Below are 27994 nucleotides of genomic sequence, written 5' to 3' on the forward strand. Positions count from 1 at the left end.
ATGTTCCTTGACATACCCCCGCCATGACCAGGATGTGGCCCCTCGGAAACTATCACTTCCAGGAGGCATTGCGGTGGAGAGGGCACTGTCCCAGAATTCAGTGCGCCGGGGGTTAAGTCAGGGCGGTGGGGACAAATCCCTCCGGCAAGGCGAGGGGGAACGGGTTGTCGAGTACTTAACCCAGGTTGGTGGGGTAGTGGTCTGCGAGTCCCTTCGAGAATATTCAGAGGGGTCGGCGTGTCGTGATGCCGAAGTATTATGAAGACAAGGAGGAGGACGGTTCACCGTGTTCGGGGGTGAAGGAAGACCTGAAGTCTTGTTTACTGGGACTCGACTGTGTGCTCAAGGTGCGGATAGCACTTTCGGAGTTAAACTAGGAGTCTTTATGGGGTAGGCGTTGGGTGGGCGAAGAGAACTTTAACCAGCGCTGATTGTTTCGCCCTGTCTTAATGAACAGAGATCGATCTGGTGGCAATTACCTCAATGTTTGGAAAACAAAACACTTGTGGAGTAGGACAGTGAAAGTAATTAAACTATACTTGCAGAAAAAAAGAGAGGGTGCAGGTGCGATGGCCCAATGGGCCATTACTCTCAGGTTTTCCTGAGCATAGGCGACCTCAGCTGAAATTCCTAATGGTTTGGGGATTTCCTTTAGTATTCTCAGAAACAGTTAAACAAATCGTGTGGGAGCCGTTGTTTAATTATCTACCAGTTGGTATTTTTGAAATGCCATGAGTTTAACTTGATATTATTATTATGATATTGGCTGAATGTTTTCGCCAAGGGACGTTTAAGGAGAAGTAGTGATTGATGCTTTTCACACTGGAGTGAAGAATACAAAAGTGCTTCCTAAGAGTTGGGGTATTCGGACACTCCCAACAGGAAATTTACAAACGGGTCACAATTTGAAAATGTAGATGATAAGAGATAGGAACAGACTTAAAGAGGACTGGCAATGGATATTATTAAGGACAATATAAACTACAGTATATTACTATATTTTAAATAATATGCTGGAAGAAATTATGTAAAATGTACATTTTTGTTGGCAGGGCATCTTAAGAAAGCTGTTTTAAAAATTGGTGGAAGTTTGGCTGTATTTATCACAGAAACAAGCCATTTGAGTCTGCCAGTTCTGAGCACTTGCATTTGCATACATATTTCATTTTACCCAACTTCATACTGGTTGTCCAAGAGCTTCACTGTGATTGTCCTATTACTGACCTGCAGCAGATGTAATTTTTAGGGACTAATTAGCCTGCATCATTGGGATGTGAGAGGAAATCGGAGCACATGGATGGAAGAAACATATTGTCACAGGCAGAATGTGCAAAATCCATATCTACAGCACAGGAGGTCAGGGCTGATCCTGGGTCATTGTATCCACAAAGTGGGTGAACTATCTGCTGAACCACTTCGACAATCTGTAACGTGTAATTGTATAAGAAAGACAAGATGTTCCTCTGGAATCTAGAAGTATAAAATCAGACCTGTGCGCAACTTTATATTAGAAGCAGTATTTTGAAAATAATATTCCCAAATTCTATCACAGGATCAATACTTATAATTGCTGATACTGATAATAAATTTTGCTTTACAAATGCAGCTTTTTAAATGACAGAGGTTGTATAATAGAACACAGTAATCAAGGAGGCAAATGGGTATGGAACCAGAAGTAGTGGGTGAGGGGTGGAAAGGAGCTGGCAGTAAATGATTTGGAAGGTACAGCTAACAAATATTGTCATGGCCAAATTGATTATGGAAACATAAAGGTGAATGATTTGCCCAAATATGTTTTCAATAACTGCAAATACCCAATTTTGCCAAACAGCCATGAACTGCATCCCAAAATTGAACGCCATTTGGGGAAAAAAAACTACCATCTGTAATAGGGTCAAGTCTACATCAGATTACTTAAATTTAACTTCTTTACTTTAAGTAGGAAGGAAAGACACCAAAGCAGTGCTTGAAAGAAGGACATTGCAAAGCTTTGCAGCTTACTTTCTTTGAATGTAAGAGGTCAATGGTATGTATCAGTTGTAAGCGTCAAATTTATTAATGTTTATATACAGCATCATATTTGCAGTATACCTAATAGTTGATGTTGTTTTGAATATTTATAAGAGTTTACAGATCTTCCAGTGCCCATGATCTCAAGTTTGATATTTCTATTTTCTCTGAAGTGGAGTCTTATTTCTCAGTTTTGTCAAAAAACAAAATCAACAGCTTTCTTCCAAGAGTTTTTGTGTTTTTTAATATAAAGTACATACCTTGACCTTTAGGCTGTGTTTATTTAATACGTACTTATGGAAGAATAAATATCACTGCTTGAGGTTTTGCAACAAGTTTGCGGTTTTGATACCCGTGATTTTGTGGGAAAATTTCTGTGCAAATGTCACTCCACTCTTTAAGAAGGAAGGAGGGGTGCAGAAGAAAGGAAATGATAAGTCAGTTATCATGACTCTAGTGTTTGGAAGATGTTGGATTCCATTTATTAAGGATGAGGTTTTGGGGTACTTGGAATAGGCCAATGTCAGCATGGTTTCCTTGAAGGGAAATCTTGCCTAATAAATCTGTTGAAATTCTTTGAGGAAATAACAGGCAGGATGGACAAAGGAGAGTCAGTGGATGTTGTTTACTTGGCTTTGTTGAAGGCCTTTGACAAGGTGCTGCACGTTAAGAGCCCATTGTATTACTGAAAAGATACTAGCATGGATCGAAGATTGGCTGACTGGCAGGAGGGAAAGAGTGAGAATGAAGGGATTCTATTCTGGTTGGCCGCCAGTAACTAGTTGTGTTCTGCAGGGATTGGTATTGAGAATGTTTCTCACAATGTACGTCAATAATTTGGATGACAGAACTGATGGCTTTGAGGCCAAGCTTGCAGATGATACAAAGGTAGGGGGAGGGTGGGTAGTGTTGAGGAAACGGAGTCTGCAGAAGGACTTGGAGAATGGGAAGTTGAGGCAGATGGAATATAGTGTAGGGAAATGTATGGTCATGCAGCTTGATAGCAGGAATAAAGGTGCAGTCTGTTTTCCATACAAGGAGAAAATTCAAAAATCAGATATGCAAAGGGTTTGAGAGTTCGCCTGCCGGACTTCCTAAAGGTTAACCTACAGGTTGAGTTGGTGATAAGGAAAGCAAATGCAATGTTAGCATTTATTTCAAGAGGACTATAATATAAGAGCAAGGATGTAATGCTGATGCACGATAAGGCCCTGGTCAGGCTGTACTTGGAGTATTGTGAGCAGTTTTAGGCCCCTTGTCTAAGAAGATTACTGGCATTGTAGAGGGTCCGGGGAACTTCATGAGAATGACTCTGGGAATGAAAAGGTTAATGTATGAGGGGTTTTTGGCTCTATGGAATTTAGAAGTATGGTGGGGGGGGGGGGAACGGAATCTCATTGAAACCTCTAGAATATTGAAAGGCCTAGATAGAGTGGATGTGGAGAGGATGATTCTAGGACCAAAGGGCACAGGCTCAGAATGAAAGGGACGTCCATTTGGAATAGAGATGAGGACTTTCTGTAGCCAGAGGGTGGTGAATCTGTGGAATTCATTGCTACAGAAGGCAGTGGAGGCCAAGTCACTGAGTATATTTAAAGCAGAGTTTGATAGGTGCTTGATTAGTGAGTGCATCAAAAGTTATGGGGGGAAGACGGGAGAATGGGGTTGACAGCGATATCAAATCAACCGTGATGGAATGGCAGATAAGACTCTGGGCCAAATGGCCTAATTCTGCTCCAATGTCTTATGGTCTTAGCTGATTGAAATACCACAAATTGCTGGAGCATGAGTGAGCTATGCTCATTAACTATGTTCCAGGCCATGCCCCAGTTTGGATATGTGAGTTTCTGTCAACCGTGCTTGGCCAGGGATATCTTAGCAGAATTGCAGACTCCCATAACTCATGCTAATCACTTAAACTGACTAACGACCAGCAGTCATTCCAGCATCAGACCCAGGCATGTTTTTCTTCTGCTTAGTACTTCAATTAGTAATTCAAACTGAGTTGAATTCAATTAAATGATTTGTATTTGTTATATTAGAAAACTTCAACTGAGGTTGGGTAAAAATAGAGACTGTTGGAATTGCTCAATAACTATTGATCAATTAAACTGAAATGTTAAATTTTCCTCTCCAAGTCCAGCCTGAGCTGAGCATTACAACATTTTATGTCAGATTTTGGGTATTGATAGTTATTTTGTTTCTTGTCAAGTAGCTTCTGCTACAGTACATAGAAGAATGAAAATAATAGTGACTAACAATAACTTTCATCACTGGACAGAGAAAACTGTCTTACCTCATGACAGTTAATTGAATTGACTTTATTTCTTGCATCCTTTACGTTACATCTCCATCTAAATGTGCAATCATGTACTTTATAATTTATAATAAATAGAACAGTCAATGTAATATAGAGTACATTCAAGTCAGCGTGAGTTCATCAGTCTGTTGGCCTGGTGGAAGAAGCTGTCCAGGAGCCTGTTGGTCCTGGCTTTTATGCTGCGATACCGCTTCCTCGATGGTAGGAGCTGGAACAGATTGTGGTTGGGATGGCTTGGATCCCCAATGATCTTACAGACCCTTTTTTTTTTACACACCTGTTCTTGTAAATGTCCTGAATCATGGGAAGTTCACAACTACAGATGCACTGGGCTGTCCGCACCACTCTCTGCAGAGTCCTGCGATTAAGTGAGGTACAGTTCCCATACCTTCAGTGATGCAGCCAGTCAGGATGCTCTCAATTGTGCCCCTGTAGAAAGTTCTTAGGATTTGGGGGCTCATACCAAACTTCCTCAACCGGCTGAGGTGAAAGACGAGCTGTCGTGCCTTTTTCACCACACAGCTGGTGTGTACAGACCACGTGAGCTCCTCGGTGATGTGGATGCCAAGGAATTTGAAGCTGTTTACCCTCCCAACCCCAGATTCATTGATGTCAATAGGGGCTAGCCTGTCTCTATTCCGCCTGTAAACCACAACCGGCTCCTTTGTTTTTGCGACATTGTGGGAGACGTTATTTTCTTAATACCACTGTGTCAGAGAGATGACTTCTTCCCTGTAGGCCACACCATTATTATTTGAGATAAGGCCAATCAATGTAGTGTTGTTGGCAAATTTAATTAGCAGATTGGAGCTGTTGGTGGCGATACAGTCATGGGTATACAGGGAGTAAAGGAGGGGACTCAGTACACAGCCCTGAGGGGCTCTTGTATTGAGAGTCAGAGGGGTCGAAGGTGAGGGAGCCCACTCTTACCACTTGCTGGCGATCTGACAGGAAGTCCAGGATCCAGCTGCACAAGGCAGGGTCAAGGCCAAGGTCTCTGAGCTTCTTATCAAGCCTGGATGGAACTATGGTGTTGAATGCTGAACTGTAGTCCAAGAACAGCATTCTCACATAAGCATCCTTCTCCAGGTGTCTAAAGACAGTATGTAGAGCAATGGCTATTCCATCATCTGTCAATCGGTTGTGTCGGTAGCTGAATTGTAGGGGGTCCAGTTTGGGTGGTAGCAAGCTGTAGATGTAATCCTTGACCAGCCTCTCAAAGCATTTGCTTATTCACTCTTTAAGATCTTCCCAGTTTATACCTTATAAAAATTCCACCCTTGATGTATTTTCCCATAAACCCTGTTCCAGTCATAATCAATTTGTTTAATTTCATGGATGAGTGATTTTGCATGTGAGTGTAAGCTAGAGTTACCAAAAAAAGTTCTGGCAAGACTGCATCACTGTAAACCCAGTGTAGTATGAAAATAATGAATTGTTCACTTTGGTATACTGTTGATAGACCGTGGAATGGTACCACATGGGCATTTTATTTTGGCCCTTTGACCCACATGACTGTGCTAAATATGATGCTAATGTAACTAATTCCATCCACCTGCATGTGGTCTCTTTGCTGCCTATTCATATGACGGTCTAAATGCCTCTTAAACGCTGCTATCATGTGTTCTTGTACTATCTCCAATAGAAACACAATCCAGGTACCTACCACTGTGTAAGTGAATTAATAAAACTGGCCTTGCACATCTTCATTAATCTTTTCCTTACTGTCATCTTAAATTGTGCCCTCTAAATGGGGAAAAAGACTCACTATCTAGCCTATCTATGCCCTTCATAATTTCATAAACTTCTATCATGTTGTCCCTCAGCCTTCAGTGCTCCATTGAAAGCAAGCCAATTTTGTCCAGCCTCTCCTTGTAGCTAGTCCATTCCTTGGTGAACCACTTCTGTAGTCTCCCCAAAGCCTCCACGTTCTTCCCATAGTGTGGCAAGTAGACCTGTGCGCAGAACTCTGAACAGTACTCTGAATATGTCTAACCAAAATTTTATGCAGCTGCAATGTGTTGCTAATTTTTATAGTAATGCCCTGACTGAAAAAGCAAGCATAAGACATAGGAACAGAATTAGACCATTCAGCCCATCGAGACTGCTCCACCTTATTTACTATCCCACTCAACCCCATTTTCCTGCCTAAAACCTGTAAACTTTGATGCCTTGATTAATCGAAAACCTTAAATATACCCAATGACTTGGCCTCCACAGCTGTCTGCTGCAATGAGTTCCACAGATTTGCCACCCTCAGGCTAAAGAATTTTTTTCCTCATCTCTTTAATAAATGTACACCCCTCTGTTCCCATCCACTCAAAACAAATGCTAACATTGCATTTGCCTTCCTTACCACTTAACCTACGAGTTAACCTTTAGGGAATCCTGCGCGAGGACTCTCCCAATCAGAGTTTTCATCTGATTTTTGAATATGCCTTTGTAACCACCCTATCCACTTGTCTTTTCACTTTCAGGGAGCTATGGACTTGCACCCCAAGAACTCTCTGTACATCAGCTATTCTAAAGTCCTGCCATTTACTGAGTATTCTCCTCTTTGATTTGGCCTTCCAAAATGCATCACTTCACACTTGTCTGGATTAAATTCCAAGTGTCATTTCTCTGTCCAGATTTTCACTACGCCATGTCCTGCTGTATCTTTTGACAACCATCTTCATAATTTACAATTTCACTAATTTTCGTATTGTTAAAAAACTGATCAGGCCACTTGTGTTTCCATCCAAATTATTTAGAGATGATGTTGAAGCTGGAAGCATGGCAACATTTGCAGACATTTTCAGAAGGTTAAGTCACGTAGGATCCAATGTGAGTTGGACACAGAATTAACTTGACTGTAGATGACAAGAGGGTGGTGATGGAGAGGTTCAAATATGTATCTATATACAACTCAGATTCAGCTATCTGGAGAAGACTGTCCTCAGAGTTGTATATGGATGCATACTTTGTTAATGAACTTTATAGAACCAAATTCCCAGTACTAATCCTTATGGAATGTCACCGTCACAGACTCTCCAGTCAGAAAATCGCCCCTCCTTAATCTTCTGAACCTCATTGAATACTTTACAAAATCCATGCACTATCCTACCCTTGATCGTAGGGCTCTGCAGAGAGTGGTGCGGACAGCCCAGTTGTGAACTTCCCATGATTCAGGACACTCATAAGGACAGGTGTGTAAAAAGGGCCCGTAGGATCATTAGGGACTAAGCCATCCCAACCACAATCTATTCCAGCTGCTACCATCCGGGGAGTGGTACTGCTTTATAAAAGTCAGGACCATCAGGCTCCAGGACAGCTTCTTCCACCAGGCCATCAGACTGATGAACTCACGCTGACTTAAGTGTACTCTATATTACATTGACTGTTCTATTTATTATAAATTGCTATGATTGCACATTAAAATGGAGATGTAACGTAAAGATTTTTAATCCTCGTATGTGAAGGATGTAAGAAATAGTCAATTCAATTCATCAATCATCTTCAAAGATCAGCTTTATATGTCACATGTACATCAAAACATACAATAAAAATGCACCATTTGCATCAAATCAGATCAGTGTTGGATGTGCTAGGTATAGCCCTCAAATGTCGCCATGCTCCTGGTGTCAACGTGGCATGTCCAGGACCGACTGGCATTTACCATACATCATTGGAAAGTGGGAGGAGACCAGAGCACCCAGTTATAGGAACCCCAGTTTTGATGATCACTGGCACTGTAAAGTGATGGCACTAACTGCTACACTGTATGACCACCTTAAAAATCACAATCAAGTCTTTTATGTCGGACCTCCCTGCACAAAGCTGTTCTGACTAACCAAAATATGTTTGTTCTTTTTCAAATGCAAGTAAATACTCTCAAAGAATTGTCTCCAATAATTTCCCTATCGCAATTTTAAGTGTTTAACATTCTAGTGTATAATTTCTTGGATCATCCCTGTTTTCCTTAAAAGAACTAGTCACCAGTGTCCCGTGACCTTGTATTTGGCTAAGAAGATTCTAAGATCTTGCATTCCTTACACCTTCGAGGGGTGCCCCATGGAATCAGTGCTTGCTAAAAGATCAATCTCAGTCCACTAACTTTAACTGTGATCTACAAACGTTTATACATTTTCCACATTCCTATCAAGTCCCCTGAGATTCCACTCATGCAGTTTAAGGGCAATTTACAAAGGTCATTTAAACTACTAACCAGCATGTTTTTGGAATATGGGAGCACTGGGGGAACTCCACACCTGGGAAGGATGTGCTAAGTCTACACAGCACCTAAGGTCAGGATTGACCCTGGGTCACTAGAGCTGTGAAGAAGCAGCTTGACGAGCTGTGCTACTATTCTGCCCCTTGCTTTATTATATCTAAATTGTTGCAGAACCTGCCTTTGCTAAGGAGCCCTTAATTTTTCATAGCATTAGTTTTGTGTCTAACTTGTTAGTCTTCGTGTTCTTTGGAGTTCATGCTCCTTTCCATTAGCCAATGTATTTTTCCAATTACAGCACTAAGTCTGGTTGGAATCTTGGAGAAAAGTTAATAATTGGAAATGAATGTTGCCTTATAGAGCATACTCAAAAGGTTGTGGTTGTGTTAATCATGCCCTATAGTTTCTGAAGTGCAGAAGCACTGCATTATAAAGCACTAATGTCTTTATGATTTCTTTTAGCTGGATAACAGAACTCGTTTCAGAGGAAGAAAAGGATATTAGCAATCCAGCTATAATGGAGCAATGATACAGAACTTGCATATGCTGCAGAAATAAAATAATGACAGTACATACACCTTAGAAAATTGGTGTTGTATCAAATGTTTATTGTGAGAAATGAAGAGATTTTTTTTTAAATTTAATTTTACTCATGTGCAATGTCTTGTTTGATCCTTTTACCTTCTGAAATCATTTTGCAATTAAAGAGATTCTGTGGGCACCGGGTCAAGATAAAGTTTCCAGATATTTTCACATCAATTTTGAGAAATTAATTTTATTTAAGGATACTATTTACAATACAAAGATTTGTTTTGTTACAGAATTTAACAATTGGGGAAGTGTCTTTCATTGTGTACAAGACACACTAATGAAGTTCACATTGATGGTGTAATTTAATAAAATAATAGGCATGTTATGAAAATAAGTAAATATATCTCAAGTTTTGGTAAAATACTATTGCAATCAACTTTTGTATTCATCACAGTCAAAACAAAGAAACAAGTTGTCAATATTTTTGTAATTGGTTGTCTGGTGAACTGTAATACACACAAAATGCTGGAGAAACTCAGCAGGTCAGGTGGAACCTATGGAAAGGAATGAAGAGTTGATGTTTCAGGCCGAGCCCCTTCTTTAGGACAGGACTGAACTGTAACTCTTCCTGTTGAAAGATTTTATGAAAGAAAGATTGTTTGATGTCCTTTCAAGTTTCTTTTAATGCTTCATAACCTGGTAATTTCTTCAGAACCATTTCTAGTAGCAAACACCTAGCAGCCAGTTAACACACCTGAATCCCAACAAGACAACACATGAGCAAAATTATTGATCACTTGAATTGTCTTAAAATCAGTTTTGTTAATATGAACTATGAGGTCCTTGGTTTAAATGTTCATCTTCTAAAGTACTAGCCTGCAGCGAAGTACTGGTAATGCTGGAAATCTGAATGCAAACAAAATGATAGCAGTACTTAGCTGTTATTTTAGGTAAATGGCTTTTCATCAGTTAAAATTGAATTAATTTGAAATTGTTGATCTCATTGTTTAATCCAATTGCTGTTATGCACAGTGTCAGAAGTTTAGATGTCGTACTTTTGATTTGCTAGGAGTTTCATTCAAGGGATGTAAGGAGAGTATGAATGGGATGGAGAATTAACATGCAAGGCAACTGGAAGCTTAGGTCACCCAAGTAGATGCAGCAGAGGTGCTCCCCAACATAATGTATCACACAGGACAACTAAATACAAAATTGGAAGAAGTAAAAGTTTTTTCTTCTTCTCCACCCTGGCCACTTTATTAGGTATATGTGTACAACAGCTTGTTAATACAAGTATCTAATCAGCCAATCATGTGGCAGTAACTCAATACATAAAAGCATCCAAACATGATTAAGAGGTTCAATTGTTCAGACCAAACATCAGAATGGGGAAGGGATGTGATTAAAGTGACTTTGACCATGGAACTATTGTTGTTTCCAGATTGGATGGCTTGAGTATCTTAGAAGCTGCTGATCTTCTGGGATTTTCATGCACAACAGTCTCTAGAGTTTGCATAGAATGGTACAAAAAGAATAAACATTTACTGAGTGGCAGTTCTGTGAGCAAAAATGCCTTGTTAATGAGTGAGGTCAGAGGAGAATGGCCAGACTGGTTCAAGCTGACAGGAAGGTGACAGTAATTCAACCACAGATTACAACTGGTGGGCAGGAAAGCATCTCTGAATGTACAACATGTTGAACCTTGAAGTGAATGAGCTACAGTAGCAGAAGACCACACCAGGTTCCACTCCTCTATCTAATAAAGTGGCCGAGTCTACCATAAGTCTTCTGATTGTTGCTTACTTACATGGATGAAATGTTTAGGGTTGCAGAGATGGGAAGTGAGAGGGTAAATGGCACGGTATTGCATCTGAAGTCACTGTGAGTAGGAGAGTGCATGGTCCTGGGGATGAAAGATGAACCAAAGTAATCTGGAGAAAATAATTCCTTCAGCATATTGCAAGAATCTTCTATTTAGCATATTTGCAGTGCCACAAAGCAAAAAGGAGTGTCCTTTATACAGCACTTTGTCGCAACAATGACTCTGATAGTCATTAATATCAATGCTATCAAGGGCATATAGATTAGTGAGAGTGGGGTCAAGTAGATTTATCCCTTGTGTTGCTGCACTCACAACCTGACACAGTCTGACAGTTAGTGTCCTTGAGACTTTGTCAGTGGTAGTATCACCTTGCCACTCTTGGTGGTGGGCATATCCCCTACATGTGGCCTTGCTACTTCTAATGCTTATTACTAGTGTTCAACGTAGAGGTGCATTCATTCATACGCTGAAGAAGAATAGTAGGTGGCCCTTAGGAGATTGTTTTATCTATTTTTGTCTGTTTTTACATTAGTTGATCAAGGAATTTTAGAAATGGTTATTTTTAAAAGGCATTTGATTTAGTGTTCTATTCCAATTGAGGAGGGAGGAGAAGGTGGCAATGCGATGCAGCGTGTGCGGCCCTTCCGAATGATACCGTATGTGTTAACTAGGGGGCCGTGCACAATCCTGATTTGATGGAGACAGCCGTGAGAAGCATGGAGGAACACCTGGAGAAACTTCTGAAATGCCCGCTTTGCTGCCGCTGCTCCTGTGCGATCGAGAATCTCCGGAGGGGAAGGCCCCAAATCCTCGGCTTTGCCTATTGACTGTTGCTGGGGCCGGGGTCGAAGCGCTCCGTAGAGATGGTGCTCGGTGTCGGAGAGTTGGTCAGAGGCTTGGAGATTTCGGATGGGCTCAGAGTCGGACTGTGGTTGGATGCTGCATCTGCAAGTTTGCGGCGCTGGATGTTCACCGTCTGCGTGAGATGATGGGACTTCTGAGAGACTTTGAGACTTTTACTGTGCCCATGGTCTGTTCTTATCAAATTATGGTATTGTTTTGCACTGTTGTAACTATATGTTATAATTATGTGGTTTTTGTCAGTTTTTAAGTCGATTTGTCATGTGTTTCTGTGATATTCTGGAAAAACATTGTATCATTTCTTAATGCATGCATTACTAAATGACAATAAAAGAGGACTGTGTGTCCTCATAATCTAACAATCTAAATTGTCCTTGGAACTTCAACTCACTTTACCAGAAAACAGTTCTCTGTGACCCTAATAATGAAAAGATGCAAGAAATTAAGATGAACTCCAACCCCTATTTCAAATGAAACAATGATATGATGACATTGTTTCATTTGTCCACTTTAAATGCAGGTTAAATGTCAGGGATATCCTCTGTGAATTTTGATCCACACATGTCTTAGCTGTGAAGGCACAAATCATGTTTAGTTAACAGTTGAATTTTCTGATAACAAGCTACATGGTCTTTGGGTGGATAAGCAACTGTTAGCCAAATGGAGTAACACACACAAAATGCTGGAGGAACTCAGCAGATCAGCCACTACCTATGGAAAGGAATAAAGAGTAGACATTTTGTGCAAAGGCCCTTCATCAGGACATACCAAATTAGTCAACTGGCTCTTGTCATCTTCAACAAAAAAATTCCATTGTATTTGAATGGCAAAAAAAGACTATTGAAGGTGATGTAATTGAAATCTACGAAGTTTCTGAAAGAGCTAACACCTGGTTAAAGATACTTGCTTTGGAAGGCTTTAACTTTATTGACCAACTTCAATGGCATGTTGGTTGATTGAGGAAGTAGATACTTGATGACTGGTATCTACTTCCTAGCACAAAACACATTGTCCAATGGGCAGCAATAATCACTGCCCACATATATGCTTCTGAGATTTGAGCAATCTGGAACAGACCTCTCTTGGCAAAAGAAAAAATAAAATTGACATCATCTTTGCAAGATCCTCCAAGTTCACTGGAAGGACTAGCATTCTTTCCCAGGCCCACAGTTCCAGCGTTCAGGTCTCATTACACTTAGTCAATTATGTTGGTCTGGTCATGCCATTCACATGACTCCTGAAACAAACACTTTTTTTCAGACCTTTATAAGTGGGAGATGATTCAAAGGTTCACAGCTAAAAATATTTAACACTGTTCAAAGCATCATTGGGAAAATTGCAAGATCCCTACTGACTCCTGGAAATCTCTGGTCAATGACTTCCCACAGTGGTGCAGGAACATTCTGGGCAGTATTAAGGATCTCAAGACCACATTTGGGAGAACACAGAACCCCTGTGTGAACAGCAGAAAGAGCAGACTTCATCACAAATTAGCCACACCCAATCCATTGTGAATGAATCTGCTATTTTCACAAGGCCTGATTAGTTACCTCAAAACCTGGAAACTGGAGTGGAAGGAAATCATCCTTGTTCCTGAGGGAGTGTTTAAGCTGAAAATACTTTGTGGAAATACCTTGTTGCCTCCACTACAATATTATATGGCAAATAAATCGGCAATATATACAATTTTAAGGCACCCTTTATTAATTTCACTTAATTATGCAAATCACAATTACACACTTCGTCTTTTCCTTTATAGTGTGCTTTGTTTCTATCTCAGAATGGAGTTTGACCTTGATCAAAATTAAACAAGCAAGTATATTTGTATAGCACTTTTCAAAAAAAGGCAATTCAAAGTGCTTTACATAGAACAAGATTTAAAAATGAAAAAAACAATTTCAAGCAATATTTAAGAGAGATAAAATCACACAAAAATAAATATGATAAATATAAGTTACAATGCAGGAGATTCTAATTAAAAGCTGAAGCGAAAAGAAGAGTTTCAAGCCTCGATTTAAAAGAGCTTGAAGATGGGATAAACTTCAGATCCTCTGGAAGGTTGTTTCAGATTATGTGGAGCATAGTAACCAAAAGCTTAGTTTAGTTTTGTTTTCACCATGTTTAGTGCTGACCCTGGGAACAGTAAGCAGACCCACCCCAGACAAGTGCGTAACGCAGCAAAAGAGCAGAGATATATTTTGGCCCTAGACCATTCAGTTCTTTATAAACCAGTAGTAATAAAAAAAAGTCAATCCTTCGATGGACAGGAAGCCAGTATAGTGATCTGAACTGTTCAACTTTCTGGGTATTAGTAAGGGCTCTAGCAGCAGTGGTCTTAATGATGTTTTACTAAGACCTGTGAAAACACCATTTCAGTAGTCAGGCCTACTAAAAATAGATGCACGGATGAGTTTTTCTAGATCTTGCTGAAACCTAAGTCCTTTAACTCTTGCTATATTTTTAAGATAGGTTAAGTATACTTGCTTTGATATTCAGTGCCAACTTCAGCCACACGAGGGCAGTCAATGAGTAAGTGTGCTCTTCATTTGTAACATCAACCTTCCAACCCACCCTCGTAGTGTGTCTGATATCATTTGTTTTCTAAAGGGTTGGCATTACAACTCCCTCTGCTAATATCAATGTAATTGGAATGACGCAGTACAGTAGAAGGTGCTTGAAAGCAACAGTAAATACCTGGAATAGAGTGACACTTCAGGGAATTGAAATGTCATCTCCTTACTGAGTCACTTTGTCACCACCTTACTGAGTCACTTTGCAACTGCCTGGATGAAAATTTCTAAACCACAGCAATCTGTATCAGTACAAAAGCAAGAACTAAGCAACAATACCAATCAGGGTTCAAAAGGGAAAAAATAAATTTCCAGGAGGTATCACATTTAAAAATTGCTGGTGAACGCAGCAGGCCAGGGAGCATCTATAGGAAGAGATACAGTCGACGTTTCAGGCCAAGACCCTTCGTCAGGACTCAGGAGGTATGTTACTTCTATAATGCAGCATAAAACTGGATAAATTTCCTTATAAGGCACAGCAAAAAATAGAATTTATTATTTTATATTACTGAACAAAAGGAAAACATTGCTGATGGAGAAACACGGGTTAATTTTGAGTCTTTGGTCGGTAAAACCAAAAAAGTTTACCAGGGTCAAGTCTGCCAGCAAGTCCTTTTATAATTAGTCTGGTAATGGTGCAGTGTAAAGTAAGTGGTGTTCTGTTGAAACAAAAGGTTGAGGCGTACAATTCAAGGCCAGTCTTTTACATTAGATTAATATAAATGTAAGTTATTAATTTAATTTAACAACTGCCGCAAGTGGGGGGAGGGGAGGGTTAATGTTTTTGTGCATGCTAGTGCACGGGAGCAGAAAGGGGGCTCGAGGATTCTGATGTTTCTGTTATTCATTCTTTGGGGGTTTTTTTGTTTTATGGATGTCTGTGAAGAGTAAGAATTTCAGCTTGTATACTGTATACATCCTCTGATATTAAATTGAACCTTTGAACTTTTGCTTGATCCTCATATGAATATAGCATTAAATAATGGCCATTTTAATGTCCAATGCACCTTTACTATTTGTTTATATTTGTATTATTTAACATTCATCTTCATCATCATGTTCTGTGTCATATGATGTGGGTGATCATGGTCTCATGACCATGATTGTTCTTGGCAAATGTTTTCTACAAAAGTGGTTTGCTATTGCCTTTTCCTGGGCAGTGTCTTTACAAGATGGGTGACCCCAGCCATTATCAATACTCTTCAAAGATGGTCTGTCTGGCATCAGTGGTCACATAACCAGGACTTGTGATTATGCACCAGCTGTTGACATGACTATCCACCACCTGCACCGATGGCTTCACTTGACTCTGTTTGGTGGGGGTGTGGGTGTGGGAGAGGCTAAGTAGGTGCTAAACTTTGTCCAAGGGTGACCTGCAGGCTAGCAGAGGGAAGGAGTGGCCACACCTCCTTTGGTAGAGATGCATCTCCACCCTGCCACCCTTTATTTAGCATTGCCAGAACAACTATAGATGTGAATAATTAATGAATTTGCAGCACAAATTCATCAGTATTAGTAAAAGGAAAACTGGTGGAGTATGATTCTGGAGCTTTTGTTAGGGCAGCAAAATGAATAATGGTTGATGCTGAACAATTGCCTCCAAAATGTTTATAATATTAGTAATCCTTAAGAATGGCAACAGGATTTTCTGCTTTAACAAGTATGAACAGAATGAATTGCATCACCTTTACAAGGAAAAACTAAAATAGGTGCTGCCAAACTGCACTTGAGGCTAGTTTTGCTAATTCCTTAGTTTATATTCAAATAACCAGTGCCTGAACCCACATTTGGAAGCACAAGCCACAATGAAATTACTGCAGTTACAACTAAACTGTTTTTAATATATTTCTCAATTTTAGTTATCTTAAAAGGAAAGCAGTGAAGTTCAAAGGAAACACATAAACAGGTCGCAGAATATGATAATAATCATGTTCTTTATACTTAATTTTAGTTTATGCATTGTTTTAACTTAGTTAAATGATGATAACTGAATTACACTTAGTGTATTTCTGTATGTTTTTTGGTGCTCTGTTGACCATATCTGCATGCTTTTATGCATTGAATTGTTGCCACACGATTGGCTGATTAGATATTTGTACTAACGGTGTATAGGTGCACCCAACAGAGTGGCCACTGGGTGTATTTTACATATTTTTGTAGTTCATATTCAGATTCAGATTTGTTGATCATATGCACATCGAATTATACAGTGAAATGCGTAGTTTGCATTAACAACCAGCACATTCTGGTAGGTGCTGGGGCAGCCTGCAAGTGTCACCAACACAATGTTCCACAGAGCAACAAGAGCATAGAAAGGAAAACAAGGCCCTTTCCCATCCCACCCACACTTTGGATTAATATTTTGTTATACTTTGGATTTCCAAAATGTAAGTTACAGAACTTGCTTGAAGAAAAGAAACAGAAGCACGCACAAGCCAATCAGCTCCATTAGTCTGCTCTACCTTTCACTAGATCCATAAAAGAACTTTTACCTTGGTATCACATTGCTTTGTTAACCCAAAAACCCTCAACTCCATGAATACTTAGAATCACAATCAGAATTAGGTTTACTCTCACTGACGGAGATCATGAAGTTTGATGTTTTGTAGCAGCGGTATAGTGCAAGACAAAAAAAATTACTATAAGTTTCAAGAAAAAAAATAGTGCAAAATAGGGAAAGTGAGGTAGTGTTCATGAGTTCTTGGACTGCTCAGAAATCTGATGGCGGAGGGAAAGAAGCTGTTCCTAAAACATTGATTGTACATCTTCAGGCTCCTCCCTGATGGAAGGATGAGAAGAGGGCGGTCCGAGCCAGTGAGGTCCCTTAATGATGGATGCGGCTTTCCTGAGGCACTGCCTACTGAAGATCTCCTTGATGTTGGGCAGGCTTGTGCTCGCGATGGAACTGGCTGAGTCCGTAACCCTCTGCAGTCTCTTTCAGTCTTGTTCCTTGGAGCCTCCATACTCGGCGGTGATGCAACCACTAAGAATGCTCTGCACCGTACATCTGTAAAAATTTTCTGGAGATGTGGAAGCATACCAAATCTTCTCAAAATCCTAATGAAGTATCGCCTGTGGTGTGCCTTCTCCGTGACTGCACCAATATGTCTGGGCCCAACATGTACTCTAAAATCTATCAATCTGTTGTGAATGCACTCGGTATCTGAGCCTCTACATTCTTGGTTAGAGAATCCCGAAGATTCACTGGAGACACAAGAGACTACAAATGCTGGAATCTGGAAGACCTCAATGGCTAAACAGCAGCTGTGGGAGGAAAGGAATCGTCAACATTTCAGGTTGAATCCCTGCATCAGCACCGAAGATTCACTACCTTATTTCATCTCAGCTGTGAATAGTTGGCCCCCTATTGTGAGACCACAATGTCCGATACTAAATAACTCCAGCCAGGGGAAACTTCATCCCTGCATGTACCCTGCCAAACTGTTATGATCACTTTACCTGTTCTGAATTTGAGAACTTAGGCTTAATCTCATCATTAGGACAATCCCTCTCTCCTGCCTTGCAAGAATTAATCTGTCAAACCTGCACTGCATTCGTTTTGCAGATACAAACTTCATTAGGTAGGGGAGACAGGACTGTGTATAGTATATTCCAGTAACAGATACAAAATGCTGGAGGAACTCAGCAGGCTATGCAACATCTCTATGTTGTTCCTCTCCGTGCCTTGCGGTGCATCAGGTAGCAGCCTTGTTGTTTCTTGAGCATTTGTCTGTTTTACGAGGCCGAATTGCTTTTTTGACACTCAACCTAGCATGGATGGAAAGCTGCACAGCTGGATTTGAACCCAGGACCACTTGCCTCAAAGTTCCATGCAGATGCCACTATACCACCGGTTGGCCATGCAACATCTATGGAAGGGAGGAAACAGTTGCCGTTTTGGGCTGAAATTCCTATAGTAGTTCCACTCACCCCTATATAATTTAAGTAAAATGATTTACTCTTGTACCCAATTCCTCTTGTAATAAACTCAAAAGCAAACATACTAATTATTTCTATCCTCACAGATAATGCCTAATTTGTTGACTATACCATTAATTTTTTTGCAACACATACAAATGCTGGAGGAGCTCAGCAGATCAGGCAGCATCTATGGATAGGAATAATTAGTTGACGTTTCGGGGCGAGACCCTTCAACAGGACTGGAATTTTTTTGTCTAGTTTGGAGAGACTATAAACAGCTGGCACCCCAGAAGCAATCTCTGCAGAACCTCAGAAGTCACAGATTTCTGACTGAAATAAGTATGCTACAATTTTTTTTCTCTGTTTGCTAACATGTTTCTGTTTCAATATGCCATATGTTTATAGAAAGATAGATAGGAGAAGAAGCATGATGCAGGTTATGTTCTCCTGTATAGTGTTTGCTACATATTGTCCAAATGTCTTGCTATAAGAAAGTTTGATTTGTACTTCCACGCAACAAAAAAGAGAAAAGTAAATGTAACATTTTACTTTATATATATAGGCATCCGTTAGTCTCGTGAGACCATGGATTTCCGCCTTGGAAGGTTTCCAGGGCGCAGGCCTGGGCAAGGTTGTATGGAAGACCAGCAGTTGCCCATGCTGCAAGTCTCCCCTCTCCACGCCACCGATGTTGTCCTAGGAAAGGGCATTAGGACCCATACAGCTTGGCACTGGTGTCGTCGCAGAGCAATGTGTGGTTAAGTGCCTTGCTCAAGGACACACACACACACACACACACACACACTGTTCGAACTAGCAACCTTCAGATCATTAGACCGACGCCTTAACCACTTGGCCATGTTTTACTACTCGTTACATAATGAACATCTTTTGAAGAGTATAGCTGGTGTAAATGCATTGAGGTTGGATGAGACTAGAACTAGAGGCCATGGGTTAAGGGTGAAAGGTGAAATGCTTAAGGGGAACATGAGTAGTAACTTCTTCACTCAGAGGATGGTGAGTGTGGAACAAGCTGCCAGCAGAAGTGGTGGGTTCGAGTTTGATTTCAACCCAAGTGAAATTTGAATAAGTACATGGATGTGGGAGGGGCTATCGTTACAGATCAATGGGTCTAGGCAGATTTACCAACTAGTTGGGCTGAAGGGACAGTTGTGGTGCTCCATGACTGTACTTCATCATTAATAAGGATAAAAGGTAGGCACAATTAAATAACTTTAATAATGATAATGCATGGTGATTGGTGATAGGAACAAAACGTAAGTGAGGAGGAGGTGTGAACGCAGAATTACTACACCACGATCATGGAAATTTAATTCTTTGACCAAGTTTATGCTCATCTGCCCTAATAATCTTTATCTAGTTTTGAGTCATATTTCTATTTGATAATGCAGTTATGAAGCAACTCAGAATGTCTTAAAGGAGTAATGGGGTACAGCTAGTAGAGCTTCTCCCTCATAGCACCAAATACCTAGTTCAATCCTAACCTGGAGTAGAAGTTTATCAGGCAGTGGTCAGCACAGAACATCCTGCAGATACTGAGGGACACAGAATCTATGGATGTTGTGGGTTCGTTCCTTGAGTAAATGATTCAAATTATGCCTCATCACCAGAATTACTAATGAAGGCCAAAACCTTGCTTGGCTGGCAGTGAGAGACGCCCTCCCAAACAGATCTCCTCCATACAGTTGAAATATCATCCCGAACATCGCTCACAAAACAGCTACGGTGGGGAGGAGACAGTCGACCACTGCTTTGCGGACTATGGATTTGCTAAGTGGGTGTAGTTAAGGGTGCAAGTGACCTTGAGTCAGTTCATCCCAAGTAGCTGTGCTGCAGAGGATTATGGGCTGTTGCCAGGGGAACATAATGATTTGGGCATCAAGTACTACCAGACCCTTTGGTCTGCCTGAAACTTGTTGGTCTTCCAGCACAGCAAGAGGTCTGTAAGAGATTGTTGCCAACTGGCACGTTTCAGCATTCTGAGGGATGTACTGAAGTTGGTGCAGCTCATGCCAAGGCTCTGTGGGGAAGGACTACAGTCTAGGCTCCTTCTGCTACCGAACTTGGAGGGGCTTAGTTGGGTGGGGAAGACCCTCAAAAATGGGGTGGGCTGGCAAGGTTAGCACAATGCTTTACAGTACCAGCGATGCTGGTTAAATTCCCGCCACTGCCTGTAAGGAGTTTGTACGTTCTCCTTGTGACTGCGTGGGTTTCCTCCGGATGCTCTTGTTTCTTCCCACAGTCCTACTGGCTGGTAGGTTAATTTGTCATTGTAAATTGTCCCATGATTAGGCTAGGATCAATTTGGGGGATTGCTAGGCGGTGTGGCTCGAAGGGCTAGAAGAGACTATTCCCTGCTTTAACTCAATAAATAAGTAATAAATAAATAAAATGAAAGTGTGTATCACCCCATTTGGGGCAGATAAATGCGGTGGTGCCGTCATTTAAAAACAAGTTAACACTGCTGAATGTATTGACCAGATCACTCTAAGAACGTAAATTTTTTTGCTTTGTTTATTCTTGGGTCTATATATAATTATGAACTATGTTTATTTTCAAAATTTTTAAAATGCTGTCTGTGGAGTTCACCCATTCTCCCTATTACTGCATGAGCTTCCTTTGGGTGCTTTGACTATGATCAAAGTCACCGGAGAGACATTGAAGCTGGTGATATAGAAGTCTTTCTGGAGATACTCTCAGTAGAGGCTCACAAACTCAAAGGTATACTGCATTTTTATACCCAAAGGTAACAGTAGGTGATTCAATACCATTTCAATAGTTACAATGACATTGTTTACTTCAATACTTTGGACTGACAAATGGTTCCTTTGAGATACATAGTGGAAGCACATGGTAATTGATAAGACACTTCTTAAGGTCCAAACGCCTTTGGGAAAAGCTCAATATCATAAATATGATGACAGAGATCCAGACACCCAAAATTAATGTTGCAGGGCTGTCTCTGAGTGCATGAATAAGGTAGGTACACAAAAATTGGTGATTACCTATACTTTTGACCATGTTTGATATGTTGATTGACAACATCTGTCTGGTCTGCCAGCTTGCACTCAAGTCACAATGGCGCAAGTAACTGAGCCATGTCGCCTGGTTTGATACAAGCCAATTAGCACAAACCCATTGTCTTAATGTTTCACTTTTCCATATGCAATCTCTTAGTCTTTGGAGCAGCCTGTGCTTTTAACTTCAATTTACTGCTTGCAGTTTAGAAAAAGAAACCTGAAGGCTAATTGCAAGTTTGGATACGATAGGGTCTTTTAAGAGCCTCTAAGATAGGTACATGGAGCTTAGAAAAATAGAGAGCTCTGTGCTAGGGAAATTCTAGACAGTCTCTAGAGTAGATTCCATGGTTGGCACAACATTGTGGGCCAAAGGGTCTGCAATGTGCTGTAAATTTCTAAGTTCTATGTTCTATGCTCTACGTTTCCTGAAGTTATTTACATTTACAACGAGAACTGAAATCTGTTTCTTGTTTGAATTGAGGCTCTCTCTGGTGGTCAGGGTTGACTATGGACATTGTGTCCTAGCTGTCCACGTGATACGCAAGCCAAGGCAGCATGATATGGAGAGCAAGCCGTTCCCCTTGCAGCAGGCTCCCCCTTTCTGTGCAACTGATGAATCCAAAGGAACGACAGAAACCGATACAGTTTGGCATCAACATCATCGCAGGAGTTGCCAGTTAGCGTTGAACTCAACATAGGACTACCTTAGGGATTCCAGCTCCGGATTTTTCCTTGGGGTTTAGTCCCAAAGCCTTTTCCACAAGTGGGTATAGCTGCAAGGCAGTGGAGGTTTGAGATCAGAGTTTTCTTCCTAGATGCCAACCATGGCTGACAAACGCTATCTGCCCAAAGCAGCCAGTTTTAAGGTGTCAGTAACCCACCTTTACCCCTTCTCCTGTCATAAGCAGGGCTTAGTAGCTAAGCCACACGTGAAGGCCAGAAGTTGGACTTGGTTGACAGAGGCTATTTGAGACGAATGACAACATGGTTTGAGTTAATATCTGCCATATTCACTTAATTCCAGAATACTCCTGAGCACTTCCCATTTCCCAAAGAAGTGCAGATTTGTGGGTTAATTGACTGCTGCAAATATAACTTAATTGAAGGTAGCTGATTGAATCTGGGAGGAGGAAAGCATGTTGGGTTTGAAAAGACTGTAGATCGATTGGGATTAATGTAGGATTAATGTAAATGGGTACTTAATGGTTGGCATAGATTAAGTGGGCCAAAAGACTTGTTTCCTACAGTATTTCTCAATGATTCTCAAGATTCTTTTGCATTAAAAACAGAGAATACTGGATATATTCAGCAGTCTGGGCAGATATATGTATGTATAGAGAGACTGAGACATACGTTGATGGCTTTTAATCAGATCTATTTTGATTTAAGGTTATTGATTCAAAATGCTAGCTCTGTTTCTCTCTCCACAATTGCTACCCAATCTCCTTATTAGTTTCAATATTTTCTATTTTTATTTTCAGATTCCAACATAGCAGCATCTGGGTTTTGGATGAATTTCAGCAGTAGTCTAGTTAGCAAGCATTTGTTTTAAAATTGAGCTTCTTGGTTTGATTGAGAGATACCTAAAATGAGATTATAATCACCGTTATCTGCAATAATAGATTTAAAGCACAACTGAAAAACTTGGGTGTTTAGTAAATCTCAAATCTCTATCCAGGTGAGGCAACACTTCACCTGCAAATCTGTTGGGGTCATCTATTGTATCTGGTGCTCCCGATATGGCCTCCTTTATATTGATGGGTAAATTGCAGGGTATCTTTTTTGAGCACCTCTGCTCCATACACCAAAAGCAGAATTTTCTGGTGTCCAACCATTTTAATTCCCATCCCCATTCCCATTCCAGTATGTCAGTCCATGGCTTCCTCTTTAGCCAAGATGAGGGCACTCTTAGAGAGGAGTTGCAACACGTCATATTCCATCTAGCTAGCCTCCAGCCTGATGGCAAGAGCATTGATTTCTCCTTCTGCTAATTTTTTTCCTCTCTCCATTTCCTATTCTTCTATTCCCCACTCTGGCCTCTTAACTCTTCTCCTCACCTGCCTAGCACCTTCCCCTGGTTTCACTCCTTCTTCCATTTCTCCCATGGTCCACACTCTTCTCCTATCAGATTCCTTCTTCTCCAGCTCTCTGTCTTTCTCACCCACCAGGTTTCACCTGTCACCTTCTATCTAGTTCACCTATAGATGCTCCCTGACCTGCCGAGTTCCTCCGGCATTTTGCGTGTGTGTGTTGCTCTGAATTTCCAGCATCTGCAATTTTTTTGGGTGTGTTTACTATTTTATTGATGCAAGTAGTGCGGAGTAACTACAACTCCCAGAACTCTCCGCGCCAATCGGGCGCAAATGCACTGGGGGCCGTTTGAGTGACGCTGCTGCAGACGAGGCGGCGAGTAAATGTTTATCCCTTGGCGGGGTTGAAGAGGTAAAGGGACAGCAGTGGGGAAAAGCGTCGCCGTTTGGTTATCGCAACGAGGAGCGGAAGAAGTAGATTCGGGTAAGGGAGCAATCCGTCAGGAACTATTGTGGTAATCTTGTGGAGGAGGGGGTTTAACAGCTGGGGACCGGGTGCCCCGTTTGATGCACCCTGTCAGCTCGGGAGGAGGGGGGCGTTGAGGCCTCCGCCGGGGCTGGGAGGAATCTTGTCTGCAACCGCAATTAAACCCAGAAATGGTGCAGTCGTTAGCTGCAGGTCGCAGGCAGCGCAGAACAGCTTTTCCTGTTGTTTATTGGGATGAGCTACAGCGGTTCCTAATCTACAGTTAATACATCAAAGCGGCAAATATGCAGCACGTATGTTTCCTTAATTCATGCCGACGTTGTCTGGGTGTCGAAACTATTGGCAAAATCTTAATCAGAATCAGTAGGCATTAACCACCAGCTGGTTATTTTATTAATTGTGCTGTCCATCGGTTGGTCGTTTTTTTCATGCGATTCTTCTGGGGTGACAGTGACTTGTCTTCAGCCTCTGTGGGTTCTGAGGAGGCTGATGAGATCAACGTGTTTGAGGGGGAAATGGATCAGCCATGATCAAATGGCGAGGCAGACTCGATGGGCCGAATGGCATATTTCTGCTTCAATATCTTATGTGGGATCTGACATAGTAGAGGTAGGAGGGTTTTTCAAGATCAGTTTTAATGTGACTGACATCTGTCGTGAAATAGAGATAGATAGATACGGTTTTGATCCCAAAGGAAATTACAGTGCCACAGTAGTATTACAAGTGCACAGATATACAAATATTAGAAGAGAAGTAAGAAAGAATTAAAAATGTTACTTCAAACAGCCATAATAGGAAGGGGGTCCTCATTTCCCTGGTTATAGGTTGACTCATTATAGGGCCCTATGGGTGAGGGTAGGAATGACCTCATATAGCGCTCTTTGGAGCAGTGCAGTTGTCTGAGTCAGTTATGAAAAGAGCTCCTCTGTTCAATCAAGGAGGCATGCAGAGGGTGAGAAACATTGTCCAGAATTGCCAGGGTTTTCCACAGGGTCAACAAGAAGTATGTTGTTTTGCAGCAGTGGTACAGTGCGATACATGGAAACTATAGAATACAATAAGAAATATGTGAAAGTAAGTTGAGTAACTAGTGCAGAAAGGACCAAAAATAGTTTGAAGCAGATACAGATTTGGATGAACCTTTCTGCTTAATGTGGGTTTCTGCCTGCTGTCAGTGAGTGGATTTCAGTAGGGTTCTCAATGCAATCCCAAAATGCTTCTCATCCATTTTGAATGATTGTAAACCAGAGAATCTCAAGAGGTCAGTGAGAATGTTAATTTTTAAGGAGGTTTTGAGAACATCCCTGAATTCCTTCCTCTGCTAATCTTGGAATCCCTTGACATGATACTGCTTAGAGTAAAGTATCTGTTTGAGGAGTCAGTTGTCAGGAATCTGAATGATGTGGCATGCCCATTAGAGCCAGTGGTTTGTTATTAATGCTCCAGTTCAAGGGATTGATTCACTCTGTGCCAGTGGATGTGGAAGATTTTGAGAATAATGTGGTAGTAGTGCCTTTGGTGCTGTGAGGTACCTCCAATCTGTATGTTGCAAGTGTACATATTGTAGGGTCTCACAGCACCTACAGCTATGGGCGAGCAAAAATCACTGCTGCCTGGTAGACCATAAGCTTTTTTGATCGTCACTCTTATTATCAATTGGTCAAGGGTTGTGCTGGCCCAAGAAGGAAGAGGGGAACTTTATTGTTAAAGTCTATTTTTTTTGCAAGAGCTCTGAGAGATGGAATGTAGTTCACATTTTTGTGGACTAATATCATGGGTGAGCATTGTGCTGTGGGCTCATGTTTCATGTATGCCCTGCTTCTTGTTCACTTCAGCATATGAATTGTTAATAACCCTGAGCTCACCCTTTGAAGATGTATGTATGCAGGAATCATCTACCCGCTACTCAACATTTGAGGAACAGCTTGTTCTCCACCACCATCAAATTTCCGAATGGACAATGAACCTTGTATGCTACCTCATTTTTTTTTCTCCTGAAGTCCTGAAGAAGGGTTTTGGCCCGAAGCATTCTGCTGAGTCCTCCGTAATTTGTCACTTTTTTCCTTTTTTTGCTCTCGTTTTGGACTACTTGATATTTATATATTTCTTATTGTAATTTACTTATTTATTATGTATTGCAATGGACTGCTGTCACAAAACAACAAATTTCATAACATGTCAGTGATACTAAAACCTGCTCTACTGTAAAGATGAAGCCACACTCAGGTTGGAGGAACAACACCTTATGGGTAGCCTCCAACCTGATGGCATGAACATCGACTTCTCTAACTTCCGCTAAGGCCCCACCTCCCCCTCGTACCCCATCTGTTACTTGTTTTTATGCACACATTCTTCCTGTCACTCTCCTTTTTCTCCCTCTGTCCCTCTGAATATACCTCTTGCCCATCCTCTGGATCTTCCCCCCCCCCGCCCTTGTCTTTCTTCCCGGACCTCCTGTCCCATGATCCTCTCGTATCCCCTTTTGCCTATCACCTGTCCAGCTCTCGGCTCTATCCCTCCCCCTCCTGTCTTCTCCTATCATTTTGCATCTCCCCCTCCCCCTCCTACTTTCAAATCCCTTACTCACTCTTCCTTCAGTTAGTCCTGACGAAGGGTCTCGGCCTGAAACATCGACTGCACCTCTTCCTACAGATGCTGCCTGGCCTGCTGCGTTCACCAGCAACTTTGATGTGTGTTGCTTGAATTTCCAGCATCTGCAGAATTCCTGTTGTTTGATACTAAAACCTGATTGTGATTCTCACAAGTTTATGTGATATAGACTGAACTTTTCTCCTTTGCATTATTTCTGCTTCTGCAAGAAGTTTACTGGAAATAAATGTTAATGTTTTGTGAGTATGATTCAGCAGTGTTGGGGTATTGATACAGCTTGTGTCATTGTCATACTTTATTAATCCCGGGGGAAATTGGTTTTCATTACAGTTGCTCCATAAATAATAAATAGTAATAGAACCATAAATAGTTAAATAGTAATATGTAAATTATGCCAGCAAATTATGAAATAAGTCCAGGACCAGCCTATTGGCTCAGGGTGTCTGACCCTCCAAGGGAGGAGTTGTAAAGTTTGATGGCCACAGGCAGGTATGACTTCCTATGACACTCAGTGCTGCATCTCGGTGGAATGAATCTCTGGCTGAATGTACTCCTGTGCCCACCCAGTACATTATGTAGTGGATGGGAGACATTGACCAAGATGGCATGCAACTTAGACAGCATCCTCTTTTCAGACACCACCGTGAGAGGGTCCAGTTCCACCCCCACAACATCTGGTCTTACGAATGAGTTTGTTGATTCTGTTGGTGTCTGCCACCCTCAGCCTGCTGCCCCAGCACACAACAGCAAACATGATAGCACTGGCCACCACAGACTCGTAGAATATCCTCAGCATCATCTGACAGATGTTAAAGGACCTCAGTCTCCTCAGGAAATAGAGACGGCTCGGACCCTTCTTGTAGACAGTTTCATTGTTCTTTGACCAGTCCAGTTTATTGTCAATTCGTATCCCTAGGTATTTGTAATCCTCCACCATATCCACACTGATCCCCTGGATGGAAACAGGGGTCACCGGTACCTTAGCTCTCCTCAGGTCTACCATCAGCTCCTTAGTCTTTTTCACATTAAGCTGCAGATAATTCTGCTCACACCATGTGACAAAGTTTCCTACAGTAGCCCTGTATTCAGCCTCATCTCCCTTGCTGATGCATCCAACTATGGCAGAGATGCATCCAACTATTTGCTTGGGATCATAGTTTGCATGCCATCATGTAGCAGTTGTCAAATTGATGCTGAGTGGAACCAAATTGTTTCATTATTTATTCATTATTCAGGATTTAGATATCTCTGGCAAGTCCTTATTTAGTACCCATCCTGTGACCCCTGAGAAAATGAGCCACTTTGTTGAATCACCTCCAGTCCTTCTGATATCCACTACCCTGTTAATGCAAATAAATCATCAGTCAGTCTTGGCAGCAATTCATGTGTAAAGCATGCAGACATGGTCAAGAGGTTCAGTTATTGTTCAGACCAAATATCAGGATGGGGAAGAAATATGATCTAAGTGACTTTGACTGGAATGCTTATGGGTGCCAGACAGAGTGGTTTGAGTAATAGGAATTGCTGATCTCCTGGGATTTTCCCGCACAGCAGTTTCTAGAGTTTAAACAGCATGATCTG

At 41.3% G+C, this 27994-nt stretch overlaps 2 protein-coding genes across 6 annotated transcripts in view; both read left to right on the plus strand.

Moving 5' to 3' along the window:
* The first annotated feature begins 97 nt into the window (after positions 1 to 97).
* Positions 98 to 12110, plus strand: LOC134349072 (cytochrome c oxidase assembly factor 5). The gene is made up of 3 exons (XM_063052928.1): positions 98 to 347; positions 1943 to 2026; positions 9003 to 12110. Exons 1-3 carry the CDS (start codon positions 246 to 248, stop codon positions 9042 to 9044), a joined length of 228 nt encoding a protein of 75 aa, XP_062908998.1. The 5' UTR covers positions 98 to 245; the 3' UTR covers positions 9045 to 12110.
* Positions 12111 to 23663: 11553 nt separating this feature from the next.
* The window catches only part of LOC134349723 (inositol polyphosphate-4-phosphatase type I A), a 271499-nt gene continuing 267168 nt past the window's right edge, over positions 23664 to 27994 (plus strand). For all 5 annotated transcript variants that reach the window (XM_063054477.1, XM_063054480.1, XM_063054481.1 and 2 more), the window contains exon 1: positions 23664 to 23800. The gene's annotated coding sequence lies outside the window, so the exon portion shown is untranslated. The remainder of the gene's footprint in view (positions 23801 to 27994) is intronic.

This window comes from Mobula hypostoma, chromosome 7 (genome assembly GCF_963921235.1).
Source record: "Mobula hypostoma chromosome 7, sMobHyp1.1, whole genome shotgun sequence".
Classification (NCBI taxonomy): domain Eukaryota; kingdom Metazoa; phylum Chordata; class Chondrichthyes; order Myliobatiformes; family Myliobatidae; genus Mobula; species Mobula hypostoma.